This window comes from Garra rufa, chromosome 8, assembly GCF_049309525.1.
Source record: "Garra rufa chromosome 8, GarRuf1.0, whole genome shotgun sequence".
Lineage (NCBI taxonomy): Eukaryota > Metazoa > Chordata > Actinopteri > Cypriniformes > Cyprinidae > Garra > Garra rufa.
In genome coordinates this window covers 45,231,581-45,250,751 of record NC_133368.1, presented here as the reverse complement: position 1 = coordinate 45,250,751, position 19,171 = coordinate 45,231,581, and the positions used below count along the sequence as shown (strand labels likewise).

The following is a 19,171-nucleotide window of genomic DNA, read 5'->3' as shown; positions in this document are numbered from 1 at the left end:
TTAGTATTCATACACATTATGTATTTTATATTAATTGGTTGATTTACTTATTTTTATTGTTACGATAAATTTGACTAATTTGATGTAGTAATTGTACTTTTTTAGTATTATTATTTTACTAAATTATTTTAGTATACATATTTTAGTGAAATCATGCTGGTGACAATTAACTAGGCAATTGTCAATTTTATTGTCAATTAAAGCAAAAAAAGACAATGTTGTTACTTTGAACTGAAACTAAATAAAGAAAATATGTAAAAAATTGAAATAATTTATTTTAGCTAATTGCAAAAGTAACATTTTTCATTTTAAATGTTTAACTTGATGTACTAAATTAAATTAAAATAATAATAATTAATTAATTAATTAATTAAAAATAAAATAAAATAAAAATGGAAAATATTTAAAAAACTATAATAATATTATTAGTATTCACAAAACTATGTATTTTATATTAATGGGTTTATTTATTTGTTTTCATGGTTTTATTGTTACATTAATTTTGACTAATTATAACAAGTAATCATTCTTTTTTAGTATTATTATTTTACTAAATTATTTTATTATACATATTTTAGTGAAATCATTCTGGTGACAATTAACTAGGTTGTCAGTTAAAGCAAAAAAGACAACGTTGTTACTTTAAATAAAATAAACATTAACTGAAACTAAATAAAGTAAAATATAAAAAAAAAAAATATATATATATATATATATATATATATTTTTTTTTTTTTAGCTAGTTGCAAAGGCAACATTTCTCATTTCAAATGTTTAACTTGATGTACTAAATTTAATTGAATTAAAATAATAATAAATGAATTCATAAAAAAGGAAAATATAAAAAATTAAAAACTATAATAATAATATTAGTATTCATAAAAACTATGTATTTTATATTAATTAATTAATTAATTAATTTAGTTTTATTGTTACAATAATTTTGACTAATTATAACTAGTAATTGTATTATTATTTTACTAAATTCTTTTATTATATATATTTTTGTGATATCATGCTGGTGACAATTAAGTCGGTTGTCAATTAAAGCAAAAAAAAAAAAAAAGACGATACTGAATATTATACTGTATGCATAAAGCAGCTAGTGGTTAATGAAGGCAATGCAATTAAAGCTGTCAGTGTCTCTCTTGTGCATTTCTTGATGCATTTGACATCTTTCTAATATCTATTTTCTCCATCATCAGTTTTTCACATCCGCCTTGTTGTCTAGCAACCCCATATAGTATAGAAACATGCTTTTTTCAAAAGCAGCACTTTAACAAGTATACAAAAAGCTGGCTATAAAATTCCAGATGATAATACATCAACAATCGATAAGATTGCTTTAGTCATGCAATATTGAAACTTTTTTAATTTTCTGTTAACATGGCCATTAATGGATTGACTTTTCTCCATCATTCTGCCCTATCTGTTTCTCTCTTTTCATGCTATACCACTTTATTTTTTGAACACGGCAGAAATGCATAATTAAGCTGGCAGTGAGTCAGATGTTTCGCAGCAATTTGTGAAGTCACAGAGCAAATGAGCGAAGCTCGTGAGAGCAGACGGCCCTCGAGGGACCGAGCGCTGGCCTCTCTTCTCCTCACGGCCCCGTTCCAGCGAAGGGTCCCTAGGCCTTTGCGAGCCCCGGCTGGATAAATATTTCAGCCTTAGTTTGAGTCGTTATCGTTACGCGTCACACTTCAAAGATCTGACTGCTTCTCGTCGGCCATTCTTTCATCTGCGTAAGGGGTGGATCACTCCTTTGCTCTGCTGCCGGAGAGATCTTTCTACTCTTTTCCTTTCTCGCTAATTCAATCTTCGCATTATACTAGCATCTTTGGACTGACTCCCACATGACAGGCGAGTTTGAGCCCTGCTGTGTTTAATGGCTCTCTCGCGCGCAGTATCTGTCTGTGTCTGTCAAATGAATCTGCCTGGTTCAGAACGAGCCGGCTCTAATTGCAGTGTGTAACGGTTTTAGATATGATCAACTCTCTGACAGCTGGGATTTGAAAGGTCAGCCGCTCCAAATCTAATGACAGCGAAACCAAGAGCAAGCTGTCGCCTGGAAACAATAGAACTCCGCCAGTCCTGCCCAGGTGGCCACGGCAACATCACGCACGCCGCTTCAAATATTCAAACTGGATTCCGGGAATGTAAGGAAGAACACCCATTAATTCCGAATCGTTCTGACCGGGGGAATGATTCTCACAGCTGTTGGGGATGTTTTGTGGCGATGCTGGGGCACAAAGGGCTCTTTATGTCAGTTTTTGCTTGACTGAAGCATTTTAATGAAGCAAATGATTCCCAGAGCGGAAAGTGTTGTAGTCAACAGCAGTTCTACACAAACATAAAGGAGAAGATAATTTACTCTTCACTTTTGTCATCCAAGATGTTCATGCCTTTCTTTCACCTTGTCATCCAAGATGTTCATGCCTTTCTTTCTTCAGTCGTAAAGAAATGTGACCCTGGACCACAAAACCAGTCTTAAGTCGCTGGGGTATATTTGTAGCAATAGCCAAAAATACATTGTATGGGTCAAAATTATTGATTTTTCTTTTATGTCAAAAATCATTAGGAAATTAAGTAAAGATCATGTTCCATGAAGATTTTTTTGTAAAATTCCTACTGTAAACCTATCAAAATGTAATTTTTGATTAGTAATTAGTAAAAAATTAGTAAAAAATTAGTAAAAAATTAGTGCATTGCTAAGAACTTAATTTGGACAACTTTAAAGGTGTTTTTCTCAGTATTTTGATTTTTTGCACCCTTAGATTTCAGATTTTCAAATAGATGTATCTCGGCCAAATATTGTCCTATCCTAACAAACCATACATCAATAGAAATCTTATTTATTGAGCTTTCATATGATGTAAATATCACAGTTTTGTAAAATTTAACCTTATGACTGGTTTTGTGGTCCAGGGTCACAAATTATGTTTTGATGAGGAAAACATTTCAGGATTTCTCTCCATATAGTGGACTTCTATGGTGTCCGCGAGTTCAAACTTCCTAAATATAATTTAAATGCAGCTTTAAAGTGCTCTAAACAATCCCAGCTGAGGAAGAAGGGTCTTATCTTGCAAAACAATCTGTTATTTTCTAAAAAATAAAAATAAAAAATGCTTGTCTTGTCTAGCTCTGCTTCAACTCTGTGTATTCTGTTTCATGACAGTTAGGGTAGGTCGAAAAAAAATCATCTTACATCGCTGTTTTTAACCCTTTTTTTGTAAAGGGCATTTGATCTTCTTTGCGCGTTCACGTTGTAAACATTGGGTCGGTACTTCTGCAGCGATGTAGGATGATTCTGAAGTTGGAGGAGAAAATTTGATTTTCGAGAAATGAGTTTTTCGACATACACTAACTGCCTTGAACTGGAATTCAAAGAGTTGAAGCAGAGCTTCAAAAGTATATAAATTGTCAATTGTTTTAGTAATAACTGATCGTTTCGCTAGATAAGAGCATTCTTTCTCGGCTGGGATCAATTAGAGCCCTTTGAAGCTGCATTTAAACGGCATTTTGGAAAGTTCAAACTCAGGGGCACCATAAAAGTCCACTATATGGAGAGAAATCCTGAAATCATCCTATATCACTGTTTTACCTTTTTCTGTAAAGGGTGTTTGATCTACTTTGCACGTTCACTTCGTAAACATTGGGTCGTACTTCTGCTGTGATGTAGGATGATTTCAATGTTGGAGGAGAAATTGAGATGGGAGTTTTTCGACATACGTCCTTTAGAAATGTGAAGAATCATTTAAAGCACCATTATTTTTAAAAGTGTAGGTTGCTTGTTTAGTCTCACATGAGTGTTTAAGTTAGACATTTATCCATATGCCTTTAAAGGGGTCACAAACTGATAAATCTAAATTCCCTTGATATTTTGACATGTGAGATGTCATTGTACAATAAAAACATCCTGTACGTTTCAGAACTAGTCTAAAAACATCTTATAATGAAGCTGGTCTGCCATGACACCGCATCCACAGAAAAAGATCAACGCCTGCTTCTAAATCGCTGCCTGTTTAGCCCCTCCCACTGATTTGTGCATTATTATCGTAAATAACATAAGAGGCAAACGTAGGCCTACGCAGATACCGAATGATAAAGAAGGCTCTGAATACAACAAGATGCTGATCAGTGCCAAGTTGTGAAAAAACAGTCTTTGCATTGCCTTCCTTAAACATTAGGAAAGGTGGATAAGGGATTTGTAATGAATTTCCAGACCATGTCAGTGAGAACTTGGTCCTTTGTTCACTTTATTTTACCACAGATTTGTTTACAAACAAGATACAATTCAACGCAGGATTTTCAGAAAGGGTGAAACTAAAAGATGATGCTGCACTGGCTATATTGGATCTGACAGTAATGTCACAGCACACAAGATCATTTGATATGTACTGAGTACAGGAGTATTTATGCATTTTTAACCTAAATCACAGCAGCGTCCATCTAGGACGGCTATAGTCTGCCATGACTATTTAAACAGAGCATTCTGATGAGTGGGGTCAAAACAGGACAGAAAATAGCCTATTACTTATGAATTATGATGTTTTTTATGTAAAAATCTTGATAACATTATTAGTGGACCACAGAGAACAGTACAAAATAATAAAAAGGCAGTTCATGACCCTTTTAAGCCAGAAACCATGTAAACATAAAACAGAACTCGAAAATTAACTTACAGTGGATAAAACAAACCATATTTCCACAAGACACAACACAGAAACCTTTAAATTTACTGCTTTTTTTCCTCCAAGTCTATTGTTATTATTGTAGTTAATGTTTGGAAGCCTTTTAAAAAATAGTTAAAATGCATGAAGTTGATCAGTTTGATTATCAGTGTTGGGGAAAGTTACTTTTAAAAGTAATGCATTACAATTTTGAGTTACTCCCTAAAAAAAGTAACTTACGTTGGAAGTAATTTTTGTCTTGAGTAATTTTTTGCTTATTAGAATAGATGAATTGGATCATCGAAGGTCGGTGGCAAAAACATTGGTTAATAAAATGGGATTAAATGCATAAACGATATTTGTATTATTTAACATATTTAATTATTGCAGGTTTGCGTTGCATTTCACTATTTTTGTTTATTTTGAGAAATACTGTATCTGTTTTTAAGTGAGTGAGATTATTTTTTGCATGTTTTGCACATTTATTCTAGAACTAAAGTAACATCTTATTAACAATTTCTCTCAACATGGGGACAGGAGAGCTTTTAATCAATAAATGCGGGGGAAAAGTAACTGGCGTTACTTCTTTGAAAAAGTAACAGATATTTTCTTGTCAATTAAAAAGTAATGCGTTACTTTACTAGTTACTTGGAAAAAGTAATATATATAAGTAATACTTGCATTGCTTGTAATGCGTTACCCTCAACACTGTTGATTATACATAATATAAACCTACAAATAAATATTGTAGGTTGCTTGTTTGGTCTGAGGTGAGTGTACGAGTTAAACGCTGATCCATATGCCGTTTGAACATCAAATAGAACTGGAAAATGAGTTTACTTTGGACTTAACTTGAAAAACAAACCCAGAAAAGGGACAGTGCATCCTCATTCAGACGTTCGTGGCATTTCAGTCTGGAGAGAGTAGGTTTACTCAAAGGATCCGTCATATTTAATTTGGCTGTGTACATGTTAGAGGTCTGTCTGTCTGTCAGCGAGGGGACGATGTGTGAGAGTGACGCAAGAGACCAACTCACAGCCTGCAGTGACAGAAACCAGAAACAGAAAGATAACCTGCCCTTTTCTGTCTACTGCATACTACTGTGTACTAGATTGGATTTTTTTTTTTATTGTAATGTGTTACGAAATTGCTTCACAGTTCAGAGGAGTTTGTTGTAAACGTGTTGCAAACAATGTGATAATCTATTAAGCATGAAAATACATTAATTTATTAATTTATTTAGATTTTTCTTATTCAGCTATATGTTATCAGTGTTTTTTACATCTATAATGAACATTTCTCTCACTTCTTCTGCCATCTGGGGTGGATTTTGTTCACTGATCAAATGCGATGCATTTGCCGTAAACTGATTTAAAAATCAAGAGTTTTCAATAATATAGCATTTGGCGTGATGCAATATTGGGTAAAATTGTGCCTTTTTATTACCTTGAAGTGTTCTACATTTTTTAGTTTTTAAGTATCAACAACCTCTATATTTACACTGCAGAGGAAACAGAAGCTGGAAGTGACGGAAGTGGCAATAGATGTATTTACAGACTCTTTGAAGAAGCTGAGGTAAATCATTTAATAAGATTAATGTTTTAAATATTTTTAATCATACAAATAAGAAATGTTGGGAAAATGCAATAATACTTTTAAATATGAAAGCAAATCACCAGTAGGTGGAGGCAAATGATGGTTTTAATGAATTAGTCATTTAGTCATTCATTTAACTGATTCGTTCAAATGGCTGATTCATTCAGAAACAAGGCAAGTGACTGTCTTTTATGAATGGGTTACTGAATCGCTGATTCATTTAATTTGTTCAAAAAATGCGGATTCATTCAGTAACGCAACACTGCTGTGTTGCTCAGAGATACACAACAGTTTTGTGGCTTTGATTTTTTTTTTGCCCTGCTGAGCATGTTGCAGTGCATCATGGGATTGCCTCTCAAATTATTTCAGTTGTCTTTGCTTACTAAACAATACTCTAATAAGCAGAAACACACATGCAAATTTAGAAATACACAGGTGTTTAAAAGTTTAGGGTCAGGAAAAGTAATACTTTTAATTAGAAATTCTACATAAAATTGATCAGAAGTGACAGTAAAGATTTATATTCTAAAAGATTTCTGTTTCAAATCAATTCTGCTCTTTTGAACTTTCTATTCATCAAAGAATCCTATTAAAATGATTTCTGAAGGATCATGTGACACTGAAGACTGAAGTAATGATGCTGAAAATTCATCTTTGAATCAGAAATAAATTACATCTTAAAATAAATTCAAATAGAAAATACTTATCTTAAATTGTAATAATATTTCAATATTTAAAATGTATTTAGAGCACATAATGCTTTGGTGAGCATTAGAGATTTCTTTCAAAAACATTAAAAGTCTTTTGAACAGTAGTGTACAGGTTTTTAAAAACAATTTTATTAGATTAAATGGTTTTTGGTGGTGCTTTTTGGTGTCTAATGATTTTTTAAATGAATATTCAACTTTATCTGCCAACTGGAGCACATTGTAATGTGTTACGGAATTTGCTTCACAGTTCAGAGGAGTTCAGTGTAAGTGTGTTGCAAACAATGTGATAATCTGTTAAGCATGAAAATACATATCGCAACAAATGTTGGCTTCATTTATTTAGATTTTTCTTATTCAGCTATATGTTATCAGTGTTTTTTACATCTATAATGAACATTTCTCTCACTTCTTCTGCCATCTGGGGTGGATTTTGTTCACTGATCAAATGCAATGCATTTGCCGTAAACTGATTTAAAAATCAAGAGTTTTCAATAATATAGGTGGCGAATGATGGTTTTAATGAATTAGTCATTTAGTCATTCATTCAACCAATTTGTTTAAATGGCTGATTCATTCAGAAACACGGCAAGTGACTGTCTTTTATGAATGGGTTACTGAATCATTGATTCATTTAATTTGTTCAAAAACATGGATTCATTCAGTAATGCAACACTGCTGTGTCGCTCTGAGATACACAATAGTTTTGTGGCTTTGATTTTTTATTATTTTTGCTCTGCTCTTACTTCTTCTGTCATCTGGGGTGGATTTTGTTCACTGATCTTAATGCAATGCATTTGCTGTAAACTGATTTAAAAATCAAGAGTTTTCAACAATATAGCATTTGGCGTGATGCAATATTGGGTAAAATTGTGCCTTTTTATTACCTTGAAGTGGTTCCTTGAAGTACTTATAACATTTCTCTTTTGTTGCATAGATTTTTTTTTTTATTTGCTCACTAACAAAAACATAAGGGGTTTTATCTAGAGATGCACGGATTACAATTTTCTTGACATCAAATTCTTACACTGTATTAATTAATTCAGTTGTTACCATTCAAATAAATCAGTGTTGTTTAATGAAGCTGAGGTAAATCATTTAATAAGATAATAAGATACAAATAAGAAATGTTGGGTTCTGTGGCTTTGAATGAATATTATTACTATTTTGGTCGACAAAATTGAGCAAAAATAGTTAATATTGTGTTTAAACTGTAAGTCAATTAATTTTAACTCCTTGTTTATTGAACTACTGTTGTATAAATTCAGTGTCACATTGCAATCATGTTTATATTCAGGGAAATGTTGTGCAAGTTTCCTTGCCTAAATCAAATATTATAAATATCTTTTTTTTTTTTATACAGTATTATGCATCTATAACTTTGTCAATCAGTGCTTTTCTAGTTTTATCTGCAACCAAGAACGAAACGATGTAAACATTTAAACATACCCTCAATTTGTTTGGTGCACACCAATACTTGGATGCCAGCTAGTGTTCACACTTATTCAGTTGAACCGAACTAACAGAGCAATCGCACCAGAATATGTTTCAATCGAATCAAACCTGCCAAGTATAAACACATCCTTGGATTTTCATATTAGCACACCTACGATGCCTATGTAGAGAGCTTGCTGGGTTTTGAAGCAGAGCCAGAGACTCACATAGAAGCAGATTGAAATGGAAAGAAATGAATGTGAGAATGAGAGAGAGAAAAAAGCTCACCGAGTTAGAGAAAGTGAGAAAAGGTGAGCATATCGAGTTACAGCAGACTGATTGAAAAAAAAGCACGAGGAAAAACGTGTGAGAACGAGCGAGAGAATAAAAAGGAGAGAGAGTATTTGATGCGAGGCAGGCAGTCTTCCTGCAGTCTCATCTCATCAGTCCGGTGAAAGAGAAAGGGAGGATCAAAGCTCCAGTTCTTGCCTCAGAGACACCCAGAGAACTATCCCCGAACACGTCCTACCGCACACCTTCTCCCGCTTCACGCAACCACACACACATATACAACACATCTGTCATCCACTTCGCCGCTGAAAGGAGAAGTTCACCTAAAAATAAAATTTTTTTGTCATCATTTACTCACCCTCAGTGTCGCTCCAGCCCCGTATTATTTTCTTTCTTCTGTGGAACACAAAAGGAGGCAGGAATATAATAGTTGATCTTTTCCATACAACAAGTGGATGGTAATTTATACTGCCAGGTGACATAAAAATAGCCCATGCGACACTATATTCCAAGTCTTGCACAAAATTTCCTCTCACAGCTATTGTGTTGCTTCAGAAGACTATGTGGAATATGTAGAGCACTACTTTTACGCTTTTTTGTCCATTTTACTTGTAGGGAAACAACATGTGGGTGAGAAAACTGCAATTTTATGGCGAGCTGTTTCTTTAAGGAGAAAAAAGATTAAGCCTTTCAGTGTTTTAAACACTGAAATCTGCTCTTATTGCAATGCTTTTGCCATACAGCTGATTTAAAAATCAGTTTTCAGTGATATACAGTAGCATTTGATGTGATGCAATATTGGGTAACATTGTGCCTTTTTATTACCTTGAACTGTTTTCCGTTTTATTTTTGGTATTTAATTAATCAAAAGTATTTAAAATTAACATTTTTCTTATGTTGCATAATTTTTTTCTTTCACATTATGGGTCTTATCTGCAAGCAAAAACTTTTATGTCAAGCACAGTGTGAACGAAGAACTAAGAGAACTAATCTACAAATGTAAACATTTACTCCTGAAAATAAAGGTTCTTTACTGGCATCGATGGTTCCATTAAGAACCATTGAAACTTTTAAATGCAGAAAAGGTTCTTTATAGTCAAAAATTCCAAGTCTTGCACAAAATTTCCTCTCAGAGCTATTGTATTGCTTCAGAATGTTATGGAAACAACATGTGGGTGAGAAAATGGCAATTTTATGGCGAACTTTTCGTTTAAGGAGAGAAAAGATGAATCCTTTCAGTGTTTTAAACATTGAAATCCTGTTTTCTTTTCTCTTTAAACTCACATTAGAAATCCTTGTCTAACTCAGAGTGTCATTTTGCTGAAGACGACATCTGTATGCTGGCTGTTGATCATCACTGATCATGTAATGTTGTCTAGAAGGAGGCATTTGGTGTGAAAGTTACTGTTTTGATATCAGTAAGACTTAAATTATGGCAAAACCGATCGTATTGCAATGCTTTTGCCAAACAACTGATTTAAGTAAGAGTTTTTAATAATATAGCATTTGGTGTGATGCAATGTTGAGTAAAATTGTGCTTTAAGTATTTATAATTAACATTATTCTTTTGTTGCATAGATTTTTTCTTTTGCATTATGGGTCTTATCTGCAAGCAAGAACTTTTATGTCATTCACAGTGTGAACGAAGAACTAAGAGAACTAATCTACAAATGTAAACATTTAGTCTTGAAAATAAAGGTTCTTAATTGGCATCAATGGTTCCATTAAGAACCTTGAACATCCATGGAACCTTTCAAATGCAGAAAAGGTTCTTTATAGTCAAAAATTCCAAGTCTTGCACAAAATTTCCTCTCAGAGCTATTGTGTTGCTTCAGAAGACTAGAATATGTAAAGCACCACTTTTACGCTCCTTTTGTCCATTTTAGTGTTATGGAAACAACATGTGGGTGAGAAAATGGCAATTTTATGGTGAACTTTTCCTTTAAGGAGGAAAAAGATTAATCATTACAATGTTTGAAACACTGAAATCCTGTTTTTCCTCAAAACTCACATTAGAAATCCTTGACTAACTCAAAGTGTGATTTTGTAGAAGACGACATCAGGCCGTATGCTGGCAGATGATCATCATTGATCATGTAATGCTGTCTAGAAGGAGGCATTTGGTGTGAATGTTACTGTTATGATGTCAAATTATGACAAACTGATGTGGCAGCTATCCGTTTCATACTTATAGTTTGTGAAATTGAAGATGCCGTATAGAAATTGCTTGCTATGTGATAAAAACCAGCTGTGCTTCAAGCCTTAAAGACAAACATCACCTACACATTTGTGACCCTGGACCACAGAACCAGTCATAAGGTTAAATTTTACAAAACTGAGATGTATACACCATATGAAAGCTCAATAAATAAGCTTTCTATTGATATATTTGTTAGGATATGACAATATTTGGCCGAGATACATCTATTTGAAGTTCTGGAATCTGAGGGTGCAAAAAAAATCAAAATACTGAGAAAATCACCTTTAAAGTTTTCCAAATTAAGTTCTTAACAATGCATATTACTAATCAAAAATTACATTTTTGTGCATACTACATCTGTAGTAGGAATTTTACCAAAAATCTTTATGGAACATGATCTTTACTTAATTTCCTAATGATTTTTGGCATAAAAGAAAAATCAATAATTTTGACCCATATAATGTATTTTTGGCTATTGCTACAAATATACCCCAGCGACTTAAGACTGGTTTTGTGGTCCAGGGTCACATTTAGAGCAAGATTTACTAAACAGGGCAAATTAGTGTTGGAGCGTGATTCATAAATTTTGCATCTGAACTCCTACAAATGTATATTCAATAAGATCAGGCGTAAAAATAACTGTGTCCGCACCTTTTCAGTGCTAATTCTTCACTGCGTGTCCTGACAGTACAATTTTAACACCAAAAGGCGGTTTGCCTTAGTAAATCTGGCCCTTAACTTCTATATAGGATGCATTTCTGAGAGAATCAGAATATCTAGCCGAAAAATGTTGGGCAGGTTTTTTAATTTTATATATAAAATTGGAATATTGCATAAAACATTTGCGAGTAGCTCTGTTTTTATCCAACAAGGCAAAGAGAACAATAATTGTCACTTTCTGATAAATTGGTACTATATATCACTAATAAAGTAGGAGAAGACACTGAATATAATAATTTTCATATTGCGCCTCAGAACGAGCAGACAAAACACAGTAAGTATGGTCATTGCTTTTGGAGGTGGATGCCTGCTGTTTGGGAAGACAGTTATGGAAGACAGTTCCTGGAGGCAATTATAAATTTATGCTCGGGCATTTTAAAATGACCATAACAACATTTCAGATTCTGTGGAACAAGATCGGTCCACTGGTTAGTCAGGTTTTGCTGTCCCATACCACAAAGTCAGGTAATTTTATTTATTTATTTTTTTTGCACAAGTCAAAAACCAACTCAAGCGAGTGTAAAAACTTTTTTTGCTAATTAAGGGATTTTTATTTGAAACATGGCATTTCCATTACTCGTTTCTGATGCTATACTTCGAAGTGCGCATAAAAACAGGGTGATGGAAACGTAGCTAAGCAAAAGAAATATAAAACAGCTTCAATGGTGTAGGTAGTAAAGTGCATGGCAATTTTTTTTTTTTTTTTGGATGCGATCAACCCGAGTTTGAATCAGCTTTATATATATATATATATATATATATATATATATATATATATATATAAATGAAGGAAATAATCAAAAAGGGGAAAATAACATGCCTCCCATGTTATTGGTTAAGGTTAGGGTAAGTTGTAGGAAGGGGTTTATTGTCCCAAAGCGGCATCCGTTGAATAATTTTAATAAAAAAAGTAACCCTTGACCACAAAACCAGTCGTAAGTAGCACAGGTTTATTTGTAGCAATAGCCAAAAAATACATTGAATAGGTTAAAATTATAGATTACTATTATTTCAAAGAAAATACTTGTGTTTTTAAATAGTGTAAATAGTCTATCACTATTTGCACTTAGTGTAAATGACATCTGTTGTTAAGTAACTAACTTTTGTTTATTCCAGTTCTGTGGCAAAAAATATAATCTTTGCCTAATTAATATGTATGTAAATATATGTGCAATTATGAAAAACTGCAAGGTTTTAAATGATATATTACATTATATATTATCCAAATTCAAATTGGATAAAATTGTAATAATTATAAAATAGTTTATGTATAGAGAGAGCAAGAGAGAGAGAGAGAGAGAATTATTTTTATTTATTTAATATAAGAGAAAAACACATTAATAAGTACAAACAGTAAAACTTTCACTTTCTCCTCCAACTTCAATATCATCTTACATCTCTGTTTTACTTTTTTTTTGTAAAGGGTGTTTGACCTTCCTTGCATGTTTACTTTGTGAACACTGGGTTGGTACTTGAAGTTGGAGGACAAAGGAGATGGGAGTTTTTTTTTTTTGTTTGTTTGTTTTTTGACATACTGTAACTGTATTAAACTGGAGTGCACAGAGTACTAATGAGCATCACAGAGGTAGACAAGACAAGCATTTGAGGTTAAAAAGTATATACATTTTTTTTTTTAAGAAAAAGTTTAGAAAATTAGTTGAGTTATGTAAGACCCTTCTTCCTCCACTGAGATTGTTTAGAGCCCTTTAAAGCTGCATTTAAACTGCATTTTGGAAGTTCAAACTCACGGACACCATAGAAGTCCACTATTTGGAGAAAATTCCTAAAAAAATTCCTTTAAAAAAAACATAAACAATATCCAAATGTCACGTTTCTCAAGGAGAGGTCTGGGTCCAAAATGCAGGTAAAAGGTTTTTAATGAATATAACAAACAAATAAACAAACAAAAAGGCCAACACGGCACAAACTAAGAACTCGAACACAAAATAAACAAAATCCAGAACATAATCAAAAGTCAGGGAGTCTCAGAAACAAGAAAACAAACATGACAGGAGACAATGCAGAACTGAAATCAGAATGAGTAGTGGAGATACTTATAGTCCTAATAGTGACCAGGTGTGGGTGATAGGTGCTGATGACAAGGACACGTGAACAATCAAGGGAGTGCAGTGTGGGACGGCGACCTCAGGTGGCTAAAGGAAAATCCACAGCCCCGATCATGACATTACCTCCCCTCAAGGGAACGGCTTCCAGGCGTTCCCAAACAAAATAATCTGGAGGGAGGAGGAACGGGGGAAGGTGAATCAGGGGGAGGGATGGCGGGCCAGGCCCGTGTAGCGGGGTCCCGCGAGCATGCCTTGCCGCCAGCGGAGCCTCAACCGACATCGTCGCCTCAGGCAAGGAGATAGCAGACGTCGCCGCATCAGGCACGGAGTTAGCGGACGTTGCCGCCTCAGGCACAGAGATAGTGGACGTTGGCGCCTCAGGCAGGAAGATAGCGGACGTTGCCGCCTCAGGCACGGAGATAGCGGACGCTGCCGCCTCAGGCACGGAGATAGTGGACGTTGCCGCCTCAGGCACAGAGATAGTGGACGTTGCCGCCTCAGGCACAGAGATAGTGGACGTTGCCGCCTCAGGCACGGAGATAGCGGACGTTGCCGCCTCAGGCACGCAGATAGCGGACGTTGCCGCCTCAGGCACGGAGACAGCAGACGTTGCGGCCTCAGGCACGGAGATAGCAGACGTTGGCGCCTCAGGCAGGGAGATAGCAGACGTTGGCGCCTCAGGCAGGGAGATAGCGAACGTTGCCGCCTCAGGCACGGAGATAGCGGACGTTGCCGCCTCAGGCACGGAGACAGCGGACGCCGCCGCCCCAGGCAGGGAGATAGCGGACGTTGCCGCCTCAGACACGGAGATAGCGGACGTTGCAGCCTCGGGCAGGGAGATAGCGGAGGTCGCCGCCTCGGGCAGAGAGATAGCGGGCATTGTCGCCTCAGACACGGAGATAGCGGCCGTCGTTCTCTCAGGCACGGAGATAGTGGTTGTCGCCACCTCCCCGTGAAAGAGTGATTCCACCCCCTCCGCAAAGCCGGGGCGTCTCCTCGCAGTCTCGGCACTGCGGACGTCCACCGCCGCCAGGCAGGCATAAATAAACCTGAATCTAGCGGCCGATGCCGCCTCGAATGACATCCCGGCAGTGTCAGGAACAGAGTGGGTAGTTGCCGCCCCCAAACGTGTGTCCGCCGCCTCTTCAAAAAAAATCCTCCCCGCTGGACCCATCAGGGAGTTCTGCATTCTGTCACGTTTCTCAAGGAGAGGTCTGGGCAGTGGCGCCTCCAGGATTTTTTTCATAGGGTGGCCGAAAGGGGCCAGTAAAAATGTTAGGGTGGCACAATACAATACAAAAAATTGAATGCCTAAATCTGATTGAAGACAATAATTTTTGGCATTATTTCTGGTAGCATATAAAGTTATAGGCTTTAAAACTTAAGTATTACTATGCTCTGTACAGAGCAAAATAGAAAAAGTCGCTCTGCAATTTAACTGCAAATAACCTCGTCTTTATTTCGAGTGCTAATAAATTTAAAATGAGATTAATAATAAACAAGAAAGCATAGATATTTAATCGGCATATTCATCAAAATAGACACAAGTTTACAAGTGCAGCCCGAGCCCGACGGCAGCATCGAGCTTGCCTTAAGCGCAGTTTGAAGAGTTGCGCGATCATGCGCATGCAATAGCCTAAAGCTTGCCACGAAGCACAGGCAGAGGTAATTAGCATGAATGTGTCGGGGGAAATAGTAAGGTAATATTTAAAAAAAAATTAAGCTGACGATCCTGACACGCCATTTCCTCATTGGACGCATCTTTAGAGAGAATTGCATTTTTAAGGATTTCTTAGCCTAATAAAAGATTTTGCTTTCGGTTTCGGTTAATTATTGTAAAATGCTTCTGTTCAAGGCCGTAACCAGGGTTTGAAAATTAGTGAGGTCCGAAGTAAGGTGTTAAGAATTCTGCTATAATAACACCCACAAATGCACTAGTCTAGCGTCAGAGAAAAAAAAAAGAATTACGTTTGTTGTTTCTTTGACTGCACACTCCACGACCACCAGTTGAGATTCATCAAAAAACATTAATTAAAGCAGTGTTTCTCAACTTGAGAAACACTGCTTTAATTAATGTTTTTTGATGACTTAGGGTTAACTAAAGAGCACGAGAAGTCTTCCTGCTGGCCAGTAGCATATTTCATTCTGTAACAAACAGATTTGTATTATGTTATTGTTTTTGATAGTGTTATACATTTCTTTCAGATAATAACGATGATCACTGCGTTTGTCTTACCGATTGTGGTATCTTCCTGTCAGCAATTAAGTTACAGATAGTCTATAAGCTTTTTTTATGAATGTACAATGTTGCCAGATATTGCTACGAAACACAAGCAATTACAAAAAAAAAAAAAAAAAAGATATCCGAAATAAGTTCAAAGCTTGTGTTTTGTAAATATGATTAAAATATCACTAACACTAACGTTCAACTTTCCACTTCATAAACGTCCCAAAGTGTCACACTAAATTGGAAAAACGAGTCAAAAAACACGTATAATAGGTGGATTTGGCAACAAACAGAGGCTGCACCCGCGCTCTCACTCAACGCTCTCCAAGCCCCGTTCACTGCGCTGGCTTCTCGCAGCAAGATGAATTGCAAACACTGATGTGATATATGAGGTGGCTAAATAATCGGCTAAATTAAACGGCTAAATAATCATTCAGAGAGCTTGACATTTTATTTTTGAATATAAAAAAATGACCGAGGTCCGGACCTCGGTTACCTCATTACTGCCTATGGCCGTGGACAGAAGCGCATCTTCTATGCAGGGGCGTCGGACAGGGGCACAGTGGAACAGAGTAATAGAGGCCCTTGGCGAGGGGGAGCCCATCGCGAACCCCTCCCCTCCCACTGAACGTTTTCTTCTATGTTTTCTTTTTTTATAAAGTCACAAAGTTTAAAGCCCAAAATTAGCTTTCACTTTCCGCATGCACAAACGATTGGATATGGGTCTATCAGCGTACATTTATATATAGGTTAAATGTTTAAACTAACATATATAATATGATTGAACAGTTTGATATCCAGAGATTTTATTTTAGGCAAATCGTGATTATTTGAGAAGGCTAAATTGATCAAACATAGGCTATCGACTCGCTGGTCGTTTTGAAAATCAAAAACTAACATTTAACGAACAAAAATAATGCTCCAAACGCTTTTCTAAATTAACTTAAAATAATAACGAAACGAAATATAATATAATCTCTTTGTCATTGCATACAAAACTGAACTATTTATGCATGCTTCGCGGTGCGGCTGCGCTTGTGAGAGTGCTTGAAGTCGCCGCAACTCAAGAGGTGGAGGGTTTGAGAGCGTATTCTACATTACACATCATAGAACTTTATTATTATTTCTAATATTGTGTTTTGTCAATGTCCGTGTTAATTTATAAAATAAAATTATTATTCTAAAAAACTCCACTCTTGCTGGTTGGGGGGGCCAATGGGGTGGCCAGTGTCATTTTAGGGGTGGCCGCGGCCCCCCCTGGCCCCCCCTTGGAGGCGCCACTGGGTCTGGGTCCAAAATGCAGGTAAAAGGTTTTTAATGAATATAACAAACAAATAAACAAACAAAAAGGCCAACACGGCACAAACTAAGAACTCGAACACAAAATAAACAAAATCCAGAACATAATCAAAAGTCAGGGAGTCTCAGAAACAAGAAAACAAACATGACAGGAGACAATGCAGAACTGAAATCAGAATGAGTAGTGGAGATACTTATAGTCCTAATAGTGACCAGGTGTGGGTGATAGGTGCTGATGACAAGGACACGTGAACAATCAAGGGAGTGCAGTGTGGGACGGCGACCTCAGGTGGCTAAAGGAAAATCCACAGCCCCGATCATGACACCAAAACGATACGCCTATTGTTGTAGTTCTGTATTTTGAACACTTGATAGAAAATATAAACATTATTATTTATCATACTTACAGTTTGAGATTCAGTGGCACCAGCTGGTCCAAATAAACTGGGTACTGATTCATCTTTTTAAAGGTGCACATAATGTAAATGAGTGGATTCAAATTACTTACAACTCATTTACACTATTCAGAATCGATTCATTCTTTTAGGAAACAATAACATTATTTATCATGCACTTTGGCATTGTAATTTTGCAGATCGTTTGCGTTTACATTCAGCTATTACGTTACACATTGCATGAAAGGCAGTATTCGAAATGGCATAATTGGGGCACTTTAATGAAGACTATATAAATTATTGATTCAGAAATTATTTCTGCTTGTGTTTCATGACTGAGGCTCTTCGCATGCATGTTCTGTGTCGTGTAGCTTATTTGAATTGTAAACCTTTTAACTCTTTCGATAAGACCAGTCTGTACTGATTGCTATCGGCAGATTTAATTCCCAGATCCAAAGCAGCTCCGTCAGATAAGAGCGATCCAGTCGTCCCTGTCCCAGCGTCTCATCCCAGCTTGTGACTTCACTCCCTGCAGATCACAGAGACGAAGCATTGTAATTGATATTCTGACAGCCGTTCGGGAGCGCTAGGTTGACTGGACAGAAAATCCACTTGGCATGGCTCACAGGGATGAGAAAGACTTGGCGGCAGTGACATATGGTGCGCTGTAAGCCACCATCATCCTCAGACTTTCTGCTGGTCGCTTCGGTCAAGCGCTCGCTGGCTGAGGCGCTGGAGCGGTGCGAGTCTCGCAGCCCGAGCCGCTCTGAAATGGAGCTTGTTATCTTTGGGCCTGAGATGGTAGGGCCCGCATTTGCACCCTCAGGCTGCGGGTTTATCAGTCAGATATGTAGTAGATGACCCTTAACAGCCTGCTGATTTGATTTACCGCCAATTGTAACGCCTCGCTGTAAAGATTTGCTTTCAGTGGGTCTGTTATTTCCTCTGAATGCTCTTTTAAATTGATTGCTGCCGCATAAACTAACCAGCATCTATGGCTAGTGGGAAAGCCACTGTGCGGTGTTCAGTGAAATAGCATATGAGATACTGTAAATTGCGATGATGATATACCTATATATTAGGGGTGGCACGGTACATGAAAAAACATCCGAACCATTCGGTTCGCTTGTCTCGGTTCAGAGCGTGTGTGCCTCACACGGTTCAACGCATGCACAATGTAGCCTCGTGCACGTAGTGAGTGTCCTTTTTGCGCGAAATAAGAGGTGTGTGTGGACATACAGACAGTAAAAGTGGAGTGCTGCAGGTTGCGTCACGTGTAGAAATGGCAAGTGGGAGAGATTAGGAAGGCTGCCAGGAGTTGGAGGATGCGCCAGCGTCGTATAAGGGGCCGTTCACATGTCGCGTCTTTTGCGCGCTCAAGTTCGTTATTTCAAATGTAGACGCGCGGTTAGCGTGCTCATAATGGAAGTGACGCGCTCGTTTTTTCCAGCCGCGCCCGCGCCCGCGCCGTATCGAGATAAAAACATCTCAACTTTTCAGAATGCCGCAAGCGCATTTGGTTCTAAACTAAAGTGATACTAAAATTAAAATTTATTATAAATA

At 36.6% G+C, this 19,171-nt stretch overlaps 1 protein-coding gene across 1 annotated transcript in view; it reads left to right on the top strand.

Moving 5' to 3' along the window:
• The window catches only part of LOC141340213 (junctional adhesion molecule-like), a 47,905-nt gene that overhangs the window by 27,117 nt on the left and 1,617 nt on the right, over positions 1-19,171 (top strand). The window contains exon 6 of the mRNA XM_073845138.1: positions 18,297-18,409. Coding sequence (XP_073701239.1) covers positions 18,297-18,409 — 113 coding nt within the window. The remainder of the gene's footprint in view (positions 1-18,296; positions 18,410-19,171) is intronic.